Consider the following 26,187-nt stretch of genomic DNA (forward strand, 5'->3'; position numbering starts at 1 on the left):
AAATCTATTCATATGATTTTTGTATTTTGGAACTCAACAACTTAAAATTTATTCATGATATATATTCTCAATATTTGACCCAAACTTTATCCAAAACGACATTCTTTTCAAGTACGGAGGGAGTTTGGTTGGTCTGAGGCTGGTTGGTGGTCCGTGGCGCGGGCGAGCAGCAGCAGAACTGGTTGCAGCTGGTATCGCCCATACCAGAACTGGTTGTAGTCCTAGCAGAACTGGTTCTTTAATGGATCCGATTCTGCTATGGCCGGCACACTTTTTCCTAGCTGCATAGATCGAACTGTAGTTATGAAGTTTCGGTGATTTATGCTAACACATCTCTCGAAACTTATGCCAAAACAATCTATCCAGTTGTACAGATACATGGTACAATCACACAATATTCGCAAACAAGCACAAATGTTCATAATATAAGAGTACATTGCAAATGTTCCCAAATAATACACACACACACACATAAACATCACACTAAGACATTTGGATATTGTGTATCCGTGGTATTTATCGAACGTTCACATTTATTCAGGCACCAACAAAGAATGGTCCACAAACAGATCGGATGCATCAAGTCAAATACCAAGATAACTTAAGCAATAAGAACGACAGATATGGAGCTTTCATGTTCTTTGTAGCAGTGGGTCCTGTAAAGAGCAAGCAGAGGACGGATACTTCAGTTAGCTTGGTATAAGCATCATAAATTCAAATCGATGATTTTGTAACTAAAAAGGTATTGTAATATAATAAAAATAATATATCACCTTTCTTGGAACTTGGGGCTGAGGGAAAGCTGATCCCGCAATGCCATGGCAAGGGAAGAGATAGGTGTTTCATGATGACCGATCCCAACATCATAGTAAAACAGCTCAAAATTCTCGAGTTTTCTAGCAGTCTTGATCACCACTTCTAGTTGTTCGTACACCCCACATTGCAAGAGGATCTCTATGTAACTGCTATTGTTTCTTATCATCCAATTCATCAATTCAATTGTAGATTTCCGTATCCTTGGATATGCAGTAATTGGAGACTTGTACACTTCTAACACCTTCTTAAGCTTCTGGACAAATAGGCACACAGTAATATTGGGATCCTCGAGGGTTTTGATGACATCTCTTGCATCCATGGAGCTGAAAATCTTCGCTGCGAGGCTGATAAGGCTTTCTAGTACTTTGCCTTCTTTGATTCTCAGTTCATCGTTTGCCTATAAAGTATGCGACACATAATTATTAAATTTATTTTTCTCAAAACGGAATTGGTGAGATAAGAAGCAACTTGAATTAGGTAAACTATATTAAGAAGTAGAAAGGCACGAAACGAAAGATTATTTTTCTTACTTTGACCATATTTTCACTTGTAGATTCTGCACTCTCCAACCTCACTACTTCATGTATAATTGATTTCAACACCTGAATCATTTTGTCCAAAAATATTAGATTAGCGAATTGCTTATTTTGTTACGAAAAACAAATGAGAGAAGCCCTGCTAACTACAACATATTAGAAAATAAAATCGGTATCTTAATATTACCAATTAGACCATGTTAATCCTCACAAGCACACTGGAACAAAAGATAAATCCTAAAAATTCTCATAAACATCAGAAATAACTCGATATTAATTTAATAGACTTTGATCATCAAAGATTAATAATAGTAATTGGATCTATCCTATTTTCTAAAAAAATTACTCACCCCTACTATTTTGAAAATAGTCTAAAATAACCCCTAAATTCATATATAAATTACACACCTCTACCATTATAAAAACAATCAAAAGTAACAACTAAATTTATTTGCATCTAAATTACCTACCTCCGCTATTGTTGAAATAACCTGTAATAATCCCAAAATGTACATCTAGATAACTTACGTACTCCGTCCCACAGGACGGAGGATATGTCATTATAAAAAAAATAATCCAAAGTACTTTATAAATTACCTATTTTGCCCTTTTAATATAGAAAAAATATCCCAGATTTATATGTGTGTCATCCTTGCAAACTATGTGTTTATGAATGCAAAAAAGTGATGAACATATCAATTTCCATGTAAAACACATAGCTGAAGATAATAACGTTTTGACAATTACATGACCAACACATATGGATGTGTGATGCAAAGGGGAAAAACTATGTATGAGGAAGAAAATATATAAAGTAAGTAGTAACTAAAGTCTATCACAACTGAATAAAGATAAAATGTATTTACATGAGTAATGTATTAGAGTCTGAACAAATAAAAATGAACAATGATAAGCAATTTTGATTAGCTGTGGGCCCTCAAATTCTTTATTTAACTATGGGCTCACTAGCCCGTGCAGGAAAACAGGTTTATGCGCTAGTACAAATAAACTAATACAAGTTACAAAGAAACAAAGGGAAACAGAAAACAAGGGACAAAAAAAACCCAAGAAGCCCTGAGGCTACAAGATTGATTTTTTTTTCCTTTTATCCAGGGAAAGTAGCATGTTTCCCCTGTGTAACAACAAAAGGCTTTGCTGGCTGCAACAGTCCGAATATTGTTTTAATTGCTGCAATTTTCTATACCAAGGAAGATCAATTATGGACACTTTATCAGTTAGCTAATGCATACAAAAGTTATGAAATAGGTTATGCATGCATAAGGAGCATAAATTTAAGAGAGTAACCTCTGGTAGTGCCTTGTCAATTATATCCATCTGCTTCTTAAAATCTTTTGCCCCTGCGTAGCCACGCAAATTCTGCATGAGTTTGGCGACCATGCTTCTTATATTATCTCTATCTTCAGTACACACTATCTTCATGATTGCTTGAAACATTTTTGTGCTCAGATGATATTGTTCTAAGTTGATCTCCGTGCTTCTCCTTTTCTCTCCGTATTTAGCAGAGAGCATATTCACTATCTCCTGCAGCTCTTCCTCATTATTAAGTTCTTCTAGGATGGCCTCAATGTTTTCCTGGCAGCCAGTAGAAGTAGAACCAGTACTGAGCATAACTAATGCCTGAGCAGCTGCTTCTGCAGTATTTACTCGTGGCGCTGAATGTAAATCTTCCAGATCAAGTTTTTGTATTATGCGATTCACCCATCTTGGCACATCCAGATATTCAAGATCAAGTTCCTCTAAGATGGCCAACACTGGTGGAAGCACTCCCTGATTTTCATCCAGAATATGATTTCTTAACAACTGAATTTCATGCAGCTGCTCACTGCTAGCGTACTCTAGAAGCAACAATTTAGCAGCCACTTTATTCATATTTGCATGTGCCTTATTTGGATGTAGACAATTCTTAAGCATCTTGATGATATCAGGAAACCTCCCGATCTCCGTCTTTGGTTTGTCATCCATCGCTAAGCATGATATGACCCTTGCTGCTTCAACATGTGCAGATATAATCCTGGCACTTCTGTGGAAGTGGACACTCTCAAAGGTTTTGCATCTAAGTTCTTTGCCAGCTTTACCAGGTGCTGCAAGCAACTTTCCCAAGACATTAAGTGACATGCCAACAATAATTTCTTCATCAATCTTTTGCTGGAAAGAAGTAGGAATCTCTTCTTCGGCTAGAAGCAAAGGAAGAACCTCTTCTTTCATCCATGATTCAGAGGTCCTGCCACCTATTGCAGCATGACCACACAAATTGGTGAGGTCTATGATCTTGGACAGCAGATCATTAGAATCTTTGGCTTGCCTACAATTTTCTGGATTGTCTGTAAGCTTGTCTAGAATTCTCAGGCCAAACCAAACTAGGTCCTTGTCTCTCGTCATCTCCTTTTCTGTGCTAAGTAAAGAGGATATGAGATTCAGGATTCTGGGAAAGCTCTCTACCATGAGGCCCGGAGCAAGCCGCAGCACTAATCTTGCGGCGTGACCTCTTATGTCTTCCTCATCGTCGATGTTGATGGCCAGGCCGAGCATACTGACCAACGTGGATGTGGCCTCAGGATCCAGGGATGCTTGAAGCCTTGCCAGGACCTTGTTGCTGGCCTTGCCACCAGCGAAAGATCTTAGAATTCTGTCGATGGTGCGGACGCCGAGTAGCTGGTCGTCGATGGAACTGGATACCACCAGATTCTTGGCAAATGTCACCAAGTCCATGTACAAGGTGGGGCGCACATTACCCATGATGAATTCCATGTAGCTGTCATTCTTGTAACGGTGGACAATGTCACGCCCTGAACGGCCAAATAGCATGTACTCCCTCTGGAGTTTTACAACTTGCCGTCTCGTGAATGGGTTTAGCAGCAAGAGGGTGAAGATGGTACCCTGGGCAAGTACCAGCCCATAGAAAATGTTCAAGGACCGCCTGATATTTCTGTGGTCATCGTGTCCCTGGTACTGTTGGTCGACGTAGTCATGCTTCATCAGACGCTTGTAGGACAGGGCCATCAATGTGGTGACCGCGGCCAGCTGCGTCAACATGAATCCCAGATAGAAGATTGTCCCCAGGCGGGAGCGGAATTGGTCCATACCCAAAAACCCCACTTCCTCTTTGTCTTGACGGCTGGCTGCTCTTTTTCTGCCTCCAGTTTGATGTGGTTCTTCTTCTCGTCGCCTCCAACTAACCCCGTGCTCCTCCGCCAAACCTTTCTTGTACCTTCTCAGCGCATCCGGTGCGCGCATGAAAAATTGATGCGCGGGATCCTCATAGCCGCCGAAAATCCTGCCGATAAGTACGGACGTTACAAGATAAGTAAATAAATACATCCTCCATCCACAAATATAGTGCATTTTAGAGTTTATAGAGTAAATAGATATAATTTCAAATATATAACTTTTTTTATCAACACATGTATAATTTGTACCTGTGGTCATGGATTAACGTGACACCTTCTGGTTATAGTTTTCATGGAGATTTATCAATCAAATTTATAGTCTCATGACACTTTTATAATTTGTGAAAACCAAACCAACCAAAAAAACGATGACAACTGAGTAGTTACGATGCTCCTTAATTAGCCTTACATATTATTGTCTTCTGTAAATATATAACACAACATGGAAGACTGAGTGGCAGTCCTTTTATATATTATTATCCCTTTTCACCTAAAAAAGCAATGCTTAATAAATTATATTACTTTAGATGTCAATATCCACTTTCTTTTGACCTAGTGAAGGTAAACTTCATTCCATTGTTCGAGGGGGTCGAGTCCTTCCAACATTGAGCTCCAATTAGATTTCTGAGAAATGTGATCCAATCTTTGGCATAGGACTCATCCAAAATAATTAACGGTAGAACGCGAGGAATCTTCCCATTAAAAAATTGGAGGCACTTTTTAAAGCCTCCATATTAATCCTCAAGAGGATGTACTCGTCCCAAAATAAGTGCAATCCTAGAATTTCACAGATAGATTAAGAAAGATGGTTGATGAGGAACGAATAGAAGGAACCACCAGGTGGGGGCGCTCAGCAGAGATGGTGGATGAGAAATTAATGGATGGTGTGGTACTCGGGAGGTCAGCGGGCAGGTAACTGGTGGGCCTTCTGCCGGTCCAAAACTAGAAGTGCATTTATTTTGAGACAAATGTAAGGACCTAGAAGGTTGATCCAACTCCTTAGGGAAGAGGAGATAAAATGGTACCAAAGATCAAAGACCACAAATCTCTTGCAAGGAGATAGCAATACAAAATACTTCCAACTAGTAGCCAATGGAAAACAAAGAAAAACAAGGATTTTCCGGTTGGAAGAAGAAGGAAAAATTATTAAAGGCAATGAAGAGTTAAAGAAATATATTACTGATTATTATCAATGGTTGTTCGGACCTTCTGAGACTAGTCTTTTAACTTTAGATGAAAGTCGAAGGGATGACATAACACAAGTTTCACAAAATGAAAATGAAACCTTAACTGCTGAGTTCTCCTTGAAAGAGGTTAAAGAGGCTATTTTCCAAATGGAACACAACAAAGCGCCTGGTCCAGATGGCTTTCCAGCTGAATTTTAGCAAGCTTTTTGGAAAGTTATCAAGGATGATCTAATGGCATTATTTGTTGACTTCCATAAATGCATTTTGCCCCTCCATTGCCTCAACTTTGGAATCATAACTCTCCTACCCAAAAAAACAAATGCAACTCAAATTCAGAATTTTAGACCAATATACCTTCTTAATGTTAGTTTTAAAATCTTCACAAAGGTAATAGCTAATAGATTGACGGGCATCGCGGACAAGATAGTCCGGCCTAATCAATCGGCTTTCATGCCTGGAAGATACATTTTGGAAGGTGTGGTCATTTTGCATGAGGCCATACATGAACTTCATAAGAAGAAAATGAATGGGGTTATTCTAAAGCTTGATTTTGAGAAAGCATATGATAAAGTTAATTGGTCCTTCCTTCAACAAACCTTGAGGATGAAAGGTTTTACAGAAAAATGGTGTAAGTGGATTGAGTCGTTCGTTTCAAAAGGTAGTGTGGGCATTAAGGTAAATGATGATGTTGGAAGATTCTTTCAAACAAAGAAAGGTTTGAGACAAGGAGCCCCACTATCCCCTTTACTCTTTAATCTAGTTGGGGATATGCTGGCAACTTTGATAGAAAGAGCAAAACAGGATGGGCAAATCTCAGGCTTAATTCCACGTCTTGTTGACGACGGTCTTTCCATACTCCAATACACAGATGATACAATTCTATTTATGGAACATAACTTCGAAGAGGCTAAGAATATGAAACTCGTGCTTACAACTTTTGAGCATCTTTCTGGCCTCAAGATAAATTTCCATAAGAGCGAATTATTCTGTTATGGAGAGGCAAAGGAGGCCCAACAAGAATACATGAATATTTTTGGGTGTCCTGTTGGGGAGGTTCATTTCCGTTACCTTGGTATCCCAATGCACCATACTAGACTCCTCAACAAAGATTGGAAAATAATAGAGGAAAGATTTGAAAGGAAACTGAGTACATGGAAAAGCAAGATGCTCTCCTATGGAGGCAGGCTAACCCTGATCAACTCAGTTCTTAGCAATCTTTTCATGTGCATGATCTCCTTTTTTGCGATCCCTAAAGAAGTTCTCAAGAAACTAGATTATTTTAGGTCTAGGTTCTTTTGGCAAGGGGATGGACACAAAAGAAAATACAGATTAACAAAATGGAACATTATGTGTACACCGAGAGATCAAGGAGGTCTAGGAATTTTGGATTTAGAAGTCCAGAATAGAAATCTTTTAAGTAAATAGCTTTTCAAGCTTATTAATGAAGATGGAATCTGGCAACAAATCCTTAAAAGGAAATACCTAGGCTCCAAAACGTTTGCACATGTAAAAAAACCAGGGGATTCACATTTATGGTCAGGGTTAATGGATGTCAAAAATGATTTCCTTAACTGTGGAACATTTAAACTTCAAAATGGGGAACAAATCAGATTCTGGGAAGACAAATAGCTAGGAAACACTAGTCTCAAAAGCCGATACCCAACACTTTACAATCTGGTTATTAGGAAGCATGACACAGTAAGAAAAGTTATGTCTTCGACTCCTTTCAATGTTTCTTTTAGGAGGGCTCTAAGGGGAAACATTCTTGTGAACTGGCATGAGTTGGTAACAAAGGTAGCAAGTGTTTAACTTGTGGGCCAACCAGATATGTTCATATGGTCATTGAATAAAAATGGTATCTTCACTGTACAATCAATGTATAGAGAAATCATAAATTGGGGGGTTTCATTCCAGTTAATAAATCTTTGTGGAAATTAAAACTCCCCTTAAAGGTAAAAGTCTTTCTGTGGTTCCTTCACCGAGGGGTTATTCTAACTAAAGATAATCTAGTTAGGCGAAATTGGCACGGGAACGAGAAATGTTGTTATTGTAGTAATAATGAAACTATACAACATCTCTTTTTTGAGTGTCATATGGCTAAATTAATTTGGAGAATAATTCATACCACCTTTGGCCTACAAAAACCTAACAATGTCATTCATATGTTTGGGACTTGGCTACAAGGGATTAGGTGGAAGGAAAAGAATTTAATACTTACAGGTGTAAGTGCTGTTTGCTGGGCCATATGGCTAAGCAGAAATGATATTGTTTTTGATAAAGTGAACCCACAACCTTGTTTGCAGATCCTTTTCAGGGCGACATATTGGATAAGATTTTGGGCTTTGCTTCAGAAAGAGTTGGACAAGACTACTATATCAGAGAATTGTCGAGTTTTGGAGTCCATGGCTATGGAGATCTTCGCAAAAAATGGGTGGCGGTTTAGTAATAGGCTTTGTTTTTAATAAGCTATTTAATAAATTTATCGTTTTTTCCCTCCATATACATGGTTCTCTGTTGTAATAATGGCTGGATATTTCAACTGTGATGTAGAGGCCGGAATATTGAAATATTCCTTTATCTAAAAAAGAATTGCACTTATTTTGGGATGGTAGAAACAAGAGATAAATCATTATCATTATTATTACTAATTGGATCCTCCGGATTAATTCTTTCAAGACATGCTAAAAAAGACACAGATCCAAGAAAATCTCACCACCATCGTAAACATTCATACATTAATTCACTATTTTCCAATCATATTTAATAATAACAGCTATTTGATATATTCTGTTTTCTAAAACAATTACCACCTCTACCATTAATAATAATAACCCACATATGCCATTATAAAAATACAAAGTAACATCCTAAATTATTTGCATTTAAATTACCTACCTCTCTTACTATCTTAGTATTACTAATTGGAGACTCCTTTCAAGGATCCATGTTAATCCTCACAAGATGCGCTAGAAAAAAAAGATAAATCATAGAAATTCTTGCAAAAATCAGAAACATCCGGCCATTAATCTTGTAGATTCCAATGATCTAGGCATTGGAACTATTATGTTTTCTAAAAAATTACCCAACTCTACCATTATGAAATAAAATATTAAAATAATGTAGTATTTCAAATTTATAATAAACTAAAGTAAAATAAAATGTTGACCATGTGGACTAACGAGAGGAAATAAATTTGACCTTTTGAGTAAAAGCTCGTATCGATGATCGGAGACTATTGATGCATAGAGCCCATCAAAACGAACCCGTTTTACTACTCGTATCACTCATTCAGATATCAAATGAGTTAGTGATGCTATTGTTAAATCTGGACCATCGGATTTACATTTTTTTCTTATGATTTTGGAGGGGAAAAATATAAAGGAGGGCAGACTGCCGAGCCGAAACTTGTGCCGCCGCCGCAGCCGCCCTTCTTGTGATCCTTGTGCTGCCGCCTGCCTGTCCCAATACATCGTCGCTGCAAGCTGCCACTGCCATAGCGGCGTCCCTACGAGTGCCGCCACCTCTCCTTCAGTAGGTTGTTGCTCGCTGGCTGTCGCTAGTGCCGTGCTGTGTGGCCAGGAGAAAAGCAAAGGTGATGCTGTGGCTACTGTGCGTGATCTACTGCAGCGTTGCTGTTGTTGGGAAGGAAGCTAAGGGACACATCGACAGGAAGCTGGAAGGGAGGAAAGCTGGGAGAAGAGTGAATTAAGAAGGTAGAGAAAAAGGGGAAGGAAGCAGCTGGGGTTCCGTGAATTCCCTTAATTTCTTCTCAAATTTGTGTTCCTCGCTGCAAGGGTAATCTCTAATTAGTCCCTAGATGTTTATAGATAGATTAGGAGAGTTCAATTTGTCGCTTAATATTGGTAATCGTCAAATTCTGTTACAGAAGTCTCTCACATGGGGTCCTTGTATCTATCTATATATTACAATACAGGACTAGGTATAGTCCTCCGAGGTGTTCTTGATCGTAAGTGGGATCACATGGCAGATTTTCTAGCCACCTAGGCTTAGACTAAGTCAATGGGGAAACTTGGCTCCCAAGTTCGTTAGGAGTATCTTCCCCTATATATAACCGGCCTCAAGTCGAGTGTCAAGTGTTAAGAAATCAAAATAATCCTTATTGGGCCAACGATTGGTATCAGAGTCTAGGGTTTTCATCTACTCCCCTCTCCTCCCTTCTCCCACCCGGCGGTGGCAGCGGCACGCGGGTGCTCTTCCCCAAATCTGACTCAAGATCCACTACCCAGCACCAAATCCGAGCATGCTAGTCATCTCCCACTAGGCGTCCTCGCAGGGCTCGGTCACCTTGAGTGTGCGGCGTCGGCAGACAGCGGCCGACGTGGAGCCAGTGGTGGAGACAACGCATGACTTGGAACTACCAAGGGATGCAGCACAGGCGCGGAGGCAGTGGGCGGCGGCGAGTCTGGTAGTGGCAGAGAGAGCAGCTTGGCTCGCAACTGCGGGGAGGCGGCTCAGCTAGCCAAGCTGGCAAGGCTGGCAGCTGTCGCCGTAGCCGCCCTGCGCGTGGATGTAGCACCATCGAGCGTGGCTTGGAGAGAGCAGTCAGAATGCAACGAGGACAAGGAGGTCGAGCAGCCTGCTCGCGATGGAGGTCGGCAGACTACCGAGGTGACTACGTGCTACTCCTTCCCCAGATTCGCCTCATCGACCAGATCCTCTTCCGCAGCGACCTCACCAAGTAGATCTTACTCCGAAGTGGCTTCATCGACCAGATCTGGAGCAGGATCAGCGATGCCGAGTGGATCCAAATCTGGATCGGCAGCGTCGATTCGATCTTTCCTCGGAGTGACGACGGCGTAATTTTCCCTCTTTGGAGTGGGGACGCGACCGACCCATCATCCACATCATCAAGAAGTCCGGTGGTGGCACACTATGGGCCATCCTCACCAAGATGAACTATGCCAAGTGGAGCATGGTGATGGAGAAACCAGAGTCTTGACAGCTATGGGGCGCAGTTTGACACGATGACGCCGACCTACACGAGGATCGGCGGGCAGTGGAGGTCCTCGTCACTGCAGTACAGCCGGAGGTAGCATCCACCATTGCTAACAAGTGGTCGGCGAAGGCGACTTGGGACGCCATCGCTGCGTCATGAGTCAACAGCGAGCGCGCCCACAAACACATGCAGCAGCAACTACGTCAGGATTGGGATCACATGGCCTTCCGGACAGGTGAGGATGTCGATGATTTCATGCTACGGATGACTACTCTAGTGCAGCAGATGGCATAGTACAGCAACAAGAACATTGACGATCATAAGGCTGTCGAGAACCTTCTCCGAGTTGTCCCCAAGAAGTATTGGTAGATCACCTCTTGATTGAGACGATGCTGGATCTGTCCTAGCTGATGATTAAGGAGGTGACCGGGCGACTCAAGGCCAATCAACAACCACAATGAAGCTCCCAAAGGTCCGATCTCAGTCAGCAGCAAGCTCTTCTATGCCGAGGAGCATTTGCGCTCCAAGGAGAAGGATCAGAAGAAGGGGGAGGCTTCAAGTATGGCGATGATCGAGCACAAGAACCAACCATGGAAGAAGGGCAAGGCGCCACAGGTGCGTGGAGGTGCTGTCAGCGAGTGAAAGGTGACTCGGGATGACACCTGCCACAACTACGACATGGCTGGTCATTGGGCCAAGGACTACTAGCAACCAAAGCGCGGAGGCCAAGCCCACATCGTGGAAGCAGTGGAGGAAGGTGAGCCAGTTCTATTCTTGGTACATGGGACCATGGAGTTGCAAGAGGCACCTACATAAGTCACCCGGAGCCGACTGACGTTGCACCGAGTCACTCTAACTCGGCGGCTGTGGCTCTACTCCACCTCGACGAGCCACGAGCCCACGTCTTCCTCAGCAACAAATCCATCGACGACAAGCTCGACAGGTGGTACCTCGACACTAATACCCCTCACCACATGAGCGACTAGGAGGAGATGTCCTCCGAGTTGAACACCACCATCTATGGCTTGGTCAAGTTTGGCAATGCTTCAGAGGTGGAGATCGAGGGAGTTGGCTCCATCCTCTTCAGTGCCAAGATGGGCAGGAACAGGCTCCTCACCGGTGTATACTATATTCCAGCGGTTCGGAACTCTATCATCAGCCTCGGTCAACTGGATGAGGGCAGTTCGTGCATGGAGATCGAAGCTAGAGTGCTCTGTATTTGGGATCACCAATAGCGACTCCTCGCCAGGGTGAACCGGGCAAAGAACCGCCTCTATGTCCTTGTTGGCGCTCCTTAAGTACCCATTTTATCCCTTGTTTATCCTTGATAATGGCACGAATTTAATATCAAAATTACTAACCGTCCTAACCCCGGCCTAATTATTGGTCATTTTCACACTTGCACATATATTTTGGAGGAACTTCGTTTTTTGCAGGTTTTTGGCCTATTTTGGAGCATGAAATGATGAGGCCCGTGATCAAGCTCCAACATGAAGAAAGACGAAGGCCAAAGCCCAAAGGAAGGCCCAAAGCCCATGTTGATTCAAAGCCCATTCATGCACATCCATCCTCCAAGAGAGCCCAAAGGACCGAGCCCACGAAGATGAGATCAAGATACGTCGGGATTAAGCAAAGCAAATGAAGATTTAAGGAAGGATTCCCTATCCTATCATTTCCTCGAAGATATCTCCAAGATAACGACGTCCAAAGGGGTGCAATCGTGAAGGACATAAACTCTAGAAGATGTGAGGAGTCTATACGCGAAAGATGAGACCGAAGCGGGCCCGAAAGAGGGTAGGCCGGCCGGCCTAGGCCCATGAGCCGGCCGACCTAGCCCATTTCCGAGGCAGTTCGGCCTCCCCTTCAACCGGTGGCTTCCTCGGCTTATAAATAGCTCGCACCTTATTCAACTCGGGGCATCCATCCACCCAGAACTCAACGAAAACCTAGGGCCAAGACCGGAGGGAGACGACGGCCGCCGCAAGTCTTCGAAGTTGTCTAGGAGATGGCTTAGGCCGCCTCTAGCCGCCATAGCCTCCCTGCGTGGTTGTGCCATGGTGGAGTTCATGAGCTAGTTGGAGTCATCAATGGTATGTACTCGGTTGTGACGATCCAAACGAATCTATTATGTGAGTAATGATAATCATGTCTTCCGAGTCTTTTAGCGACCATATTCTCTCTTTCGATTTCGTTCTTTTCTTTGGGTTTGCTTCATCCTAGATCTATTATCGAGATAGATTGCTTAGCATGATCTTATAGTCATGGTGGCTAGAGGTTCATGGTGGAACTACCAAAAGGGGTTCGACTTGCTTTAGGGTGCTTTCGTCCAAAGGGGGCGTCGTGACAGGGCGTTGCTTTAAGTAGATAGGGTATCGAAGGATCGGATTGGAGATTTTGGGTTTAAAGATGCCATTGATTGAGATGCATGATTTATTTGCTCGTTAGCTTGAACTACAACTAGATGACAATAGGCCTAGTCATGTCTTTGGTTTTGCTATGGTTACGCCTATGTTCATGGATAAGATCAACCTTTACACAACACTCATATCTATTAAAGGTTACTCTATATGTGCAATTCATGCTTCATGTTAGGATAGATCCATTAGATTAGATGGAAAACCTTGGGTAGTTCTTTGTCGATCCACGGATTGATAAACCTTGGGGGAATACTCTAAGGGAAAAGCTACACGATCCCGTGCGCTTGCGGTATATAAATTGGGGTGCTAAGGAGCGTCAACAGTCCTCCATGCTAAGGTGGTCCAGCCACTCTACCTTGTCACTCACTGTGACAACGAAGGCGGTGGCACGAGCGGTTCAGGAACCTGCACTTCAAGGTGTTGAAGCAACTCGGCATCAAGGGGATGGTGCGCGAGATCCCCTAGGTCGACCATGTGGAGCAGCTCTATGAAACTTGCATGTTGGCAAAGTAGAAGAGGTGATCTTTCCTGAGTCAAGCGAGCTTCCGAGCTAAGGAGAGGCTGGAGCTCGAGCACAATGACCTCTGTAATCCTGTGACTCCGGTAACTCAGGGAGGACAATGCTACTTCCTTCTCCTCGTCGACCACTTGTCCCACTACATGTGGGTTGTCCTCCTTGACACTAAGTTAGCCGCAATGGACGCCATCAAGTGACTCCAATCCACTGCGAAGAAAGAGTATGGCTATAAGCTATGGGTGCTGCATACAGACAATGGCGATGAATTCATGATGGCTGAGTTCGTAGCATACCGCACAAACAAAGGGATCCAACGCCACTACTCCATGTTGTACTGAACGCACCAGAATGGTATCGTTGAACACTGTAACCAGATGCAGGTGGTGATGGTGCATGCTCTGCTCAAGCAGAGAAGGATGCCAGCTATCTTCTGCGGAGAGGTGGTCATGATGGCCATCCACGTCCTCAATCGGATGCCGACCAAGGTTCTTAACGCTAAGACACCATACTAGGTTTGGTACGGGCCCAAGCCGACAATCAGCTATTTCTGAGGCTTTGGCTGCCAGGCCTTTATCAAGTAGCTGATCCACGTCAGCAAGATTGAAGATCGGAGCAAGGCTGGGGTCTTCATCGGCTACATGGAAGGATCTAGGGCCTACTGCATCCTTGACCAGACGAATCGGCGTGTGCGCATGGTGCACGAAGTCGTGTCCGTTGAAGGATGCGGTCGGGTGTGAAACTCGGAGAATGATGGCAACTCGACTCTATCGTTCGACAACTTCATCATCAAGTATGTCCGCTTCGTGGGAGCCGGGGTAGCTAACATCCACTCGATGTCATCCCCGACTCACCCTGGACAACATTGACACCGAGCCACTCTGCGCCGAGTAATCCGGTGCCGAATTAGCCTGCCCTAACTGAATCTAATCCAAGTTTGAGTTAGTTGGCAACTGAGCTGAGTCACTCAGAGCCGAGTTAGGGTCACTCAGCGGTGACTCAGACTCACTCAGTTCCCACTGCAGCGTCGAATCTAAGTCAACCTACTCCGACCCTGACTCACTTAACCGCTCCTCTATGCTCTACTCCACATACTTCGACCTCTAACATGCAGCCCACAATGGTGTTCATCATACCACTATCCAATGATGAGGACCATATCGATGTCTTCCACGACGGTGAGCCCCTGCGCTACTGCTGTTGGAGATATGCCCAAGAGCCAATTGGATTGGATCCTATAGTGGGCTTGAAAGGATATTGATCCACGAGGGATTAGGGTACTAATGGGCCCATGAGATGGCAGCCCATTAGCATGGCCTATAAATACGTGGGAGGGGGTAGGGGTAAGCTAACCCTAATCAGTTGGCCGCCGCCTCAAACCTAGGCACCCCTCCACGCCACGCCTCTTGCTCTCCTAGCCGCACGCGCCCTGGTGCTAGCACACCGGCGCACGGCGTTCCATCCTTGTACGTGTGGATACCTAGGAGGTGCTACATCTGGAGCACTGGGATGAACCACACGTGCAAGACCAGACGGACGTGAGCAACTGCACGGCACTGCCACTTCGACGCGATCTTCTACATCGACACGTTTCCGCTGCATGTGCGCGTCTAGTGGTAACGATCTGTGATCTATAACTGCAGCTGTTCTTGGTTTATGCGGTAGAAAATTTTTATTTTTGCTACCCATATCCCTACAGTGGTACCAGAGCCGTAGCTGCTTCGTTATAGATTCGGATGTGTGAATATGGAGATAAGCGTGGAGTAGATGAAACCCTAATCCTATTTCGTGTCCTCGCTGCGATGGTCGTGTAACGATTTACTCATACCGGTCGGGTATCTGCCATCTGAGTTAAGTGATACACATAAACCCAATCACAGCAGGAGGAGATCAAAGAGATTGGTCGAATTAGAACCGAGGATGGGTCGCCAGATGCATGTGATGCGTGAGGTAGATTGGATCTACCACCTGGGGAGGCAAAAACATGATGTTCGGTAAAACAACCATAACTTTTGCATATGAACTCGGATTGAGACAATTTTTATATAAAAATTCATCTACATAAAATTTTACACATGCATTTCAACAGCTTTTCTGTTTTCGACGAAATTAGATTTCACAAATTTGGCTTGGAAGATCGAGTTTTCTGCGATTCAAGTTTAGACGTCAGAAACGATTAACTTGTTTTTGTAGGGTCAGGTGTATTCGGTATGGACCTTATGTGTATGTGATGCATGTATGTAATTTTTGTGACCTGTGTGTCGTGATTAATGCAATACGGCAGGAGCCAAATTTATTGTCAATTTGTGTAATGGCTTGCGCGCCAACCTGTGATGATCCGTTCCAACAATGTAACTAGATTAAGATAGTTATAGTTCTTGGAGGCTTCATCGCCTGAAGGATGGCGCACATGGGACATGGAGATGGAGATCAACATGGTGAACAAGGTTCTATGGAGATCGAGGTCACCATGAGAACATGGGCCATACTGATTCACAACTATGTGATTGCCGTTCTTGTCATTTTACTTCCACCAGCGACTATGAGTTTTTGCATACGATAGAAGTATAACGATCGATTCCTTACAAATTTTGAGTTATCATGCCCTACCAACTAAAACTTGCACTATCCTATGTCATGCACGATTGGTGGTGGGTCTATGAAACTAGGGCACCGTTAGACTTCCTTGGCTAGACAGGTTTGTATCGGATACTCACGCGCATAAGGGTTGGTTAGCTTGACAAGATCATCTTAATGGTTAAGGACCTTGGGGCATAAAGGTTGGGCATCAGACATAGAGATGTCACCCAACAACAAGAGTCATATGAGATATGATTAGCAAGGAGTTGCTTACCGATCTACCTCATCTCCTGCGGTGATGCAAAAGCTCACTAGTAGACATGTTAGTTGTGGGTCTTGAATCACTAAGTATTAATAGAGGGATGTTGATTTTAGTGGGAGTAAATTTTGTTCCTTAATTTACTTCATCATGGATATTTTGTTGTAGTATTTTGCATTACTATTTTATTGTAGATAAATGGCACCCAACACCACCTCATCTTTTACTTTACGTTCGGTCCTTGAGAAGGAAAAGTTGAATGGGACTAATTATGCGGATTGGATCCGCAATCTGAGAATTGTTCTCAGGGCTGAGAAAAAGGAAGACGTTCTGGATACCCCATTACCAGAAGAGCCTGCTGATGATGCCACTATTGCAGCCAAGAATGCTTACAAGAAAGCATGTGACGACAATCTTGAAGTGAGTTGCCTTATGCTCACTTGCATGGAACCTGAACTGCAGATGCAGTTCGAGACAAAACATGAGGCACATGATATGATCATGGCGCTCAAGGATATGTTCCGGACTCAGACCAAGACTGAAAGGTTCCAAGTGTCCAAGGCCTTTGTCGAGAGCAAGCTGGCAGAAGGCGCAGCAGTGGGGCCACATGTAATTAAAATGGTTGGTTACACACAGATATTGGAGAAGCTGGGCTTCCCACTTGGCCAAGAGTTGGCCACTGATTTTATTCTTGCATCTTTACCGGCGAGCTATGGGTACTTCATCTCAAACTACCACATGCACGGGGCTGAAAAGGGCTTGAATGAGCTGTGTGGCATGCTCAAAACAGCAGAGAGTGACATCAAGAAAAGTGCTAGTGGCGGCCATGTGATGGCGGTCCAGAATAAGCCTACCTTCAAGAAGAAAGGTTCTTCTTGGAAGAAGAAAGGCAAGGCTAAGGTTGTGAACCCCAAGCCAAACCCAACACCCAAGGCCAAACCTGGACAAGCTACAGACAAGGAGTGCTTTCATTGTCACCAGCCATGACACTAGAAGAGGAACTGCAAGCTGTACCTAGCCTCGTTGAAGAACCATTCTTCCACTTGAGGTACGCTTGTTGTTCATATTACAGAAATATTACTCGCTGACTCTTATGTTAATTCTTGGGTATTTCATATCGGATCGGTTGATCATATATGCAATTCGATGCAGAGAATGACAAAGAGTAGAAGCGTTGAAAGAGGAGAAGTTGACTTCCGTGTCGGCAATAATGCATGAGTTGCTGCTTTGACCGTCGGGACGATGCAACTACACCTACCATCAGGATTTGTCTTGGAGCTTAATAATTGTTATTTTGTTCCTAGTTTGAGTCGAAACATTGTGTCTCCTTCATGTTTGATGAAGGATGGTTATTCTTTTGCGAGTGAAAACAATGGTTGTGCGATCTCTAAGAATAATATGTTTGTGGCTTTGGCGTCCATTAAGAATGGGCTATTTGTTTTAAATCTTGATGATTCACCTGTCTGTAATATAAGTGCTAAAAGGCCTTAGCTTAATGATTTGAATCCTACCTACATGTGGCATTGTCGTCTCAGTCATATAAGCGAGAAACACATGAAGAAGCTCCATTCGGATGGACTTCTAACTTCGTTTGATTTTGAATCATACGAGACATGCGAGACTTGTTTGCTGGGCAAGATGACCAAGACGCCATTCACAGATTTTCCAAATAGAGCATCGGACTTGCTGGAACTCATACATACAGATGTGTGTGGACCAATGAGCTCGACTGCTAGAGGTGGATTCCAATACTTCATAACTTTTACTGATGACTTAAGTAGATATGGGTATGTCTACTTGATGAAGCATAAGTCTGAAACCTTTGAAAAATTCAAGGAATTTCAGAATGAGGTTGAAAATCAGCGTGGCAAGAAGATTAAAGCTTTACGATCTGATCGTGGGGCGAATATCTGAGCCACGAGTTTAGCAATCATCTGAAGAGTTGCGGAATTATTCCACAACTTACGCTGCCTGGAATACCTCAGAGAAACGGTGTGTCTGAGCAACATAATCGAACTCTGTTGGACATGGTTCGATCAATGATGAGCCAGTCGGATCTACCGTTATCATTTTGGGGTTACGCTCTAGAAACAGCAGCTTTCACACTTAATAGGGTACCATCTAAGTCTGTGGATAAGACACCATATGAGATATAGACTGGCAAGACTCCCAGTTTGTCTTTTCTGAAAATATGGGGTTGTGAAGCATATGTCAAGCGACTTCAGTCAGACAAGCTTACACCCATGTCGGACAAGTGCATATTCGTGGGATATCCAAAGGAAACTATTGGATATTACTTTTACAACCGATCATAGGGCAAAGTGTTTGTCACTTGGAACGGTGTTTTCTTGGAGAAAGAGTTTCTCAAAAGCGAGAAAAGTGGACAGAAGGTGTATCTTGAAGAAGTTCAAGATGAGCCTATGGCACAAGATTCTACGAGTGATGCTAATTTTGCAGAACAAGTTGAAGCACCTGTGACAAGAGAAGAATCACCACAACCACAAAGATCTGAAAGGCCACGTTGCGCAACTGATAGGATGAATCTCCTTATCACTGCAGAGCACAACATATTGTTGATGGAAAACGATGAGCCTAGGAACTATGCGAAAGCAATGAAGGACCCAGATTCCGAGTCATGGCAAAGTGCCATGAGATCCAAAATAGATTCCTAGAGAGACAATCAAGTTTGGAACTTGGTTGATCAGCCTGATGGTGTTAATCCCATCGAGTGCAAATGGATCTTTAAGAAAAAGAGAGATATGGATGGAAACATTCACATCTATAAAGCACGACTTGTTGCAAAAGGTTTTTGACAAGTTCAAGGAGTTGACTACGACAAAACATTCTCACCCGTAGCGATGCTTAAATCTATTCAGATCATTCTAGCAATAGCTGCCTATTTTGATTATGAGATATGGCAGTTGGATGTCAAAACAGCTTTCCTGAATGGAAATCTTGATGAGGACGTGTATATGATACAACCTGAATGTTTTGTCGATCCGACCAATGCTAGAAAGATATACAAGCTTCAGAAATCCATTTATGGATTTAAGCAGGCATCTTAGAGTTGGAACATTCATTTTGATGAGGTAGTCAAAGGATTTGGCTTCCGTCAGAATGAAGAAGAGGTTTGTGTTTACAAGAAGAAAAGTGGGAGCTCTATTGCATTCCTGATTTTATATGTGGATGACATATTGTTAATTGGGAATGACATTCCTATGCTAGAATCCGTAAAGACTTAACTGAAAAATAGTTTTTCTATGAAGGACTTAGGGGAAGCAGCATATATTCTGGGCATAAAGATCTATAGAGATAGATCGAAGAGGCTTATAGGATTAAGCCAAGATACTTACATTGACAAGGTGCTAAAGTGGTTCAGTATGGAGTAATCCAAGAAAGGGTTCTTGCCTATATCACATGGTGTACACCTCAGCAAGACTCAGCGTCCTCAAACAGCTGAAGAGCGAGAGCGCATGAGTAAGATTACATACGCTTCGGCAATTGAATCTATCATGTACGCCATGATAAGTACACTGTAACGGGTGAGTATGATGAGCAAACATCAATCTGATCTGGGTGAGAGTCACTGGACAGCGCTAAAAAATATTCTTAAGTACTTCAGAAGGATGAAAGATGTGTTCCTAGTCTGTGGAGGTGAGAAGGAGCCCACTGTAACGGGTTACACTGATGCTAGCTTCCAAACCGACAAAGATGATTCAAAGTCACAATCAGTATTCGTGTTCACACTAAACGGTGGTGCTGTAAGTTGGAAAAGTTCCAAACAGGACACAGTGGCTGATTCTACAACGGAAGCTAAGTACATTGCCGCTTCGGAAACTGCAAAGAAAGGTGTTTGGATGAGAAAGTTCCTCATTGAGCTTGGTGTGTTTCCTAATGTGCATAGCCCATTGAACCTCTATTGTGACAACAATGGGGCTATAGCGCAGGCAAAGGAGCCAAGGAATCACCAGAAGAACAAACATGTACTGCGAAAATTTCATCTTATACGAGAGTTCGTCAGAAGGGGTGAAATTAAGATATGCAAAATACACACAGATTTGAATGTTGCAGATCCTTTGACAAAGGCTCTTCCACAGCCTAAGCATGAGTCGCACTTGAGAGCTATGGGTATTAGATATCTTCTAGATTAGCTCTAGTGCGAGTGGATGATCATGGAAATGATTGTAATATATCTATGACATATCCATAATTTGTATTGTGTTCATTGAATATCCAACAATGGTTACTAGTATTGATTGACAATTATGTGAATTGTTTGTGAGACTCTTTACTTGTATGGATACTCTAAAAGATGTCTCTAGTTGGAGTTCATATGAGGACACACATGAATATTAGACTAGTACATGTATTGGTTGATGTCTATGTTTCACAAGTCATGGACATGGAGATGTCAAACCAATAATGTGGGCCCATGTGTGACATGTGGCTGGACTGACCCAACATGAGACATGGTTCTCGCGATACACAACATGTACGCTTTGTCCTTAGACCTTAGATTGACGCATGTTCTCAAGATGTGAATCAACCTACTTAGGGGCTATCAAACATTGTACCATAACTGGGCAATCATAAAGGTAGCTTTCGGGTTTCTCGAGAAGCATGCTGTGAGCCATGGTTGATCAAGATGGGATTTGCCCCTCTCTTCTTGAGAGAGATATCTCTAGGCCTCTCGAGTGATCGGATCAAGAAATGCATGGCCATGCTGGGGTTAAGTGTTAACCAAGGATTCCGAATCACAGCATCGAGAAAGAGAGGTCAGCTTGGAGCTAGACCAAATATCGTGAGGCAAAGGGAATAGCATGTGCATAATGTTGTGATGGTTCGTCTGATATGATCTTTACGTGCACATGGGAGTTGACATGTCTTGCTAGAGGCCGCTATCAACTATTGGACCGAGTAGGTGTATTTGGGCCATGTCCATGTGTGCGTGAACCCATAGGGTCACACACTTAAGGGGTTTGGAACATTGAAAAGCTTGCCTAAGTGATTGTCTCTAGTGCAAGTGGGAGACTATTGGTGATATGCCCAAGAGCCAATTGGATTGGATCCTATAGTGGGCTTGAAAGGATATTGATCCACGAGGGATTAAGGTACTAATGGGCCCATGAGATGGCAGCCCATTAGCACAGCCTATAAATACGTGGGAGGGGGTAGGGGTAAGCTAACCCTAATCAGTTGGCCGCTGCCTCAACCCTAGCCACCCCTCCACGCCACGCCTCCTGCTCTCCTAGCCACGCGCACCCTGGTGCTGGCACACCAGCGCACGGCGTTCCATCCTTGTACATGTGGATACATCGGAGGTGCTGCATCTGGAGCACTGGGACGAACCGCACGTGCAGAACCAGACGGACATGAGCAACTGCTCGGCACTGCCAATTCGACGCGATCTTCTACATCGACATGTTTCCGCTGCATCTGCGGGTCTAGTGGTAACGATCTGTGATCTATAACTGCAGCTGTTCCTGGTTTATGCAGTAGAAAATATTTGTTTTTGCAACCCATATCCCTACAACCACACCATGGAGGATATCCTCAGCGATAGGTGAAGCTAAACCAGGCACAAGAAGACAGTGAGTCTCGTTCCTTCGTTGAGGCAAAGGGCGACTCGGTCTAGCATGCTGTAATGCAATAGGAGATGGACTCGGTCAAGCAGAACAAGAGATGGAAGCTGGCTGATCTCCCAGTCGGCCAACGTGCAATCACCCTGAATTGGGTGTTCAAGCTGAAGAAGAACGAGTCCAGTGTTATTGTCAAGTACAAGGTTCAGCTAGTCGCACGCGGATTCATCCAGCAGGAGCTAGATCCTGTTGCTCGGATGGAATCCATATGAGTTCTCATCGCGCGGGCAGCACAAGAGGGCTGGTGCATTCACCACATGGACATCAAGTCGGCCTTCCTCAATGGTGACTTGAAGGAGGAAGTTTACATACGACAATTGCTGGGATTCATCATCCTTGGCAAGGAAGACAAAGTGTTCTGCCTGCATAAGGCCCTCTATGGCTTGCGGAAGGCATTGCGAGCTTGGAACATGAAGCTGGATGCCACCCTCAAGTTGTCGGGGATTCAGTAGAGCATGCACGAAGCCGCGATCTACCAGAAGGGTAGAGAAGGCAACATCCTACCGGTTGGTGTCTACGTCGACGACTTGATCATTAATGGCTCCAAAGAATAAGAAGTGGAGGCCTTCAAGTCAGAGATGAAGTCGGCCTTCCAAATGAGTGACCTCGGCCTCCTCTCCTTCTACCTGGGCATCGAGGTGCACCAGGATGACTCTGGCATCACCCTCCACCAGATTGGCTATGACAAGCGCATCCTCGAGCTCAGAGGCCTCACCAACTGCAACCCAGCCTCGACTCCAATGGAGAAGTGATTGAAACTGAGTTGGGATAGCACAGCAGAGGTGGTGGACACCACCGCGTACCAACACCTTCTGGGAGCCTCCAGCCTCTGCTACCTCATCCACACGTGGCCAGACTTGGCGTTCTTGTTGGCTACGTCAGTCGGTTCATTCAACAACCGATGATGGAGCACCACCAAGAGGTTAAGAGGATCCTCCGCTACATAGCGGGCTCCCTCGACTATGGTGTGCACTACCCTCAGTGTCCCAGTGATGCGCACTTCATCGGCTACAGTGATAGCGACCACGCTGGAGACATCAACACTAGCAAGAGCACAAGCGAAAGCCTCTTCTTCCTCGGCCGATGCCTTGTCAGCTGGTAGTCAGTCAAGCAACACGTAGTGGCTCTGTCTAGCTGTGAGGCAAAGTACATCACTGGTTCCTCGGCCTCCACTCAAGCACTGTGGCTCGCTTGGCTACTCTGCGACCTACTTGGCAAAGAAGCTGCAGCTGTGGAGCTCCGAGTCGACGTCAAGTCGGCCCTGGCGTTGGCAAAGAACTCGGTCTTTCACGACTACAGCAAGCACATCCAAGTGACGTTTCAGTTCATCCATGGCTTCCTAGAGGAGGGAAGCATCAAGGCTGACTACATCGCCATGCAGGACCAGTTGACCGACATTCTGACCATGTCACTAGGTCAGATCAAGTTCCACGAGCTTCTGGACAGGATTGGCATGACCCGAACCACTGTGTGAGACTTAGGGGGAGAATGTTAGATAAGTCTCTCACATGTCGGTCCATGTATCTATCTATATGTTACTAGATAGGACTAGGTATATATAGTCCCTGCAGTGATCTCGACCATAAATTGGATCACACGGCAGATTTTTAGCCACCTAGACTTAGACTAAGTCAAGGGGAAACTTGCCTATCAAGTTCGCTAGGGGTAACTTGAAAGCCAAGTTTCCTCCTCTATATGTAACCGTCCTCAGGCTGAGTATCAAGTGTTCAGAAATCAAAAGAATCCTTCGTGGGCCAAAAGATTCAATTTCGTGCATCAATGCCAATACCAAATCTGCGAGTAATCTACGGGAAAACTGAATTTTTGCCAGAAACGAAAGTCGAAGTTTCATCATTGATATTGATATCAATATCTTTCTAAAGGCGCTGGTTTCATCTCAATCAGATAAGTAGTTCTGGAGTAATGGTTGAAACAGTGCTGCCATCTAGCTAGAAGAAATCTGGGCAGCCATGCATAATAAGTTATCTATTTCACACCAGTCTAGAGGCTGAATTTGCCCAGTTCAGTATAACAAGTAATAATTATATAGTCTTGTGATCAATGTGCAGTAGTTCTAAGTGTTTTTTCGTGCTACATGTTTGGGGAGTTCTAGTGCTGAGTGCGTGGTGCTGAATGTTTGGGAACTTGTGGGTGTGACATGTTAGCTTATTTGTTATGTTCTTGAGCTTTTGAGTTCGCTATTCCATGTTCATGTGTTTTTCATGATATTCGGGTTTTATGTTTATGTTCCAGTTTCATTATTCAAGCTTTTAAATCATTCCTTTTCATTCAATTCATGTTCCAGTGGATCGTGCAAATTAGTTCTTAAATTCACGTTTCTGTGAGTAAGTGCTGGCCCTATTTGCTCAGCTTTACCGGTAAATGCTAAGGATGTATACATGTGTTGTTTGTTTAAGATGAAAACTACTATTTCTGGGATGATTCTTGTTATCAAGGTTCTTGTCATTGTTTTTTCAAGAAGTGATGTTATATTCGTTCTTCTTGTTCTTAGTTGTACTTGCTTTATGTTTATTTGGTTTTTAGGTTCCAGGTGATCACGGCATGCATAGGAATTGGGAGTAGCATCATCCTATTCAGTACACACTTTATTTATGGCACTTAATAATAATTGTCTATGAAACAGTGAGTGATAACTTAATTGGTTGACAGTAGTTGTGGATGAGACCGTCATCTAGTTGGGCTATTAAATGCTTATTATTGGTTTGGTTGTGATGCTTTGTTATTCTTAAATATCATTCATGTGGATATTATTGTGAATGTATATATTTTTATCTGGGACATTCGAAATACAGCAGAAACTCTGCCGAATTTTTTTTAATTTCATAACTTAGTATATTTTATTAGTTTATTTGGTAGTCTCCAGGTGTGTGAACATCTGGGGTGTTACAAATAACATCCCAATTATATATTTAAGTTATCCACCTCGGCCATTATGAAAACTAGTTTAGAGTAACCCCCCCCCCCCCCCCTTCTGCATCTAAATTACTCACATATGCCATTATAAGACATAATATAAAGTAACCTCTAAATTTACATCTCAAGTACCCACATATATCATTATGAAAATCTCCTTCTAAAGTACGCTGCCTTTGCCCCTGAAAAATATACTAATACTATATTGTAATATGCTTCTGAATTACATAGTTCTGTAAATATTCCAATAGAAAAAACTAACTCCAGGTATACATAAATACATGTGTCACAACACGGACCTCATATAGATATATGTAGGAAAGGATGAGTAATATCAATTTCCATGTTAAACGTATGGCTTAAGCTTAGCTTGCAACTAAACACATATATATCAGTCACACCAAGAGGTGCGATGTAAAGTGAAAATAGTATGAATAGGAGCGAAAAATCATATAGAGATTAGTAACTTATATATATCATAACCAGACAAAGATTACAGTATGTCTTTACGAGCATTGCATTAGGATATGAATAGAAGAGAGAGTGCAAAGATAAGAAATTTTTATTAGTTATGGCCCTAAATTAAAATAAATTTATTCATGAACTTCTACCACTAATTATTTAAAAGCACATATTGATGGATGGGTTCTAGCTCTAAGAGCAAAGCATTCCCCATTTAGTCCCTTTCATAAAACTGTTCTTAAAAGTGAAAACTCATAATTAACCTTATTTATAAAGAATAAACTTGTTTGAACCAGTTAAGTTTATCCTTGTTCCAATGGGGATCCTAAGATATTTATTTTTAAACACAATGTCACTGGAATTATTGTTTAGAAGATTATTATTATTATTCGCTGTTCCATAATCCATGTGGTATTAGGGCTAAATATGATGCATATATATGTGAATATAAGATACATGTACATACCCGATGGTTTGGAGGAAGGCAATGATGGTGATGTACCAAAAGTCTGTCTGCTTCACCAGCGTCGAGAATCCACCGAGCAGGACGACGGTCGCCCATACGGTCGCCAGCGTCCCCAGGATGCTCATCGCCTTGTAGGCAACTGCCTCGCAGAGGATAGCTAAATTGAGCCACTCTTCCGGCAGTAAGGCCTCCATCACCATGGTTTCAGGCTTTCCCTGGTAGCAAATGGGGA

The 26,187-nt window shown here is 43.2% G+C and overlaps 1 protein-coding gene across 1 annotated transcript; it reads right to left on the reverse strand.

Moving 5' to 3' along the window:
• Positions 1–417: 417 nt before the first annotated feature.
• Positions 418–26,187, reverse strand: LOC120644006. The gene is made up of 5 exons (XM_039920537.1): positions 25,956–26,187; positions 2,658–4,647; positions 1,347–1,418; positions 774–1,213; positions 418–656 (listed from the first exon to the last, which is right to left on the reverse strand). Exons 1-5 carry the CDS (start codon positions 26,153–26,155, stop codon positions 602–604), a joined length of 2,757 nt encoding a protein of 918 aa, XP_039776471.1. The 5' UTR covers positions 26,156–26,187; the 3' UTR covers positions 418–601.

Source organism: Panicum virgatum, chromosome 8K (assembly GCF_016808335.1).
Source record: "Panicum virgatum strain AP13 chromosome 8K, P.virgatum_v5, whole genome shotgun sequence".
NCBI lineage: Eukaryota > Viridiplantae > Streptophyta > Magnoliopsida > Poales > Poaceae > Panicum > Panicum virgatum.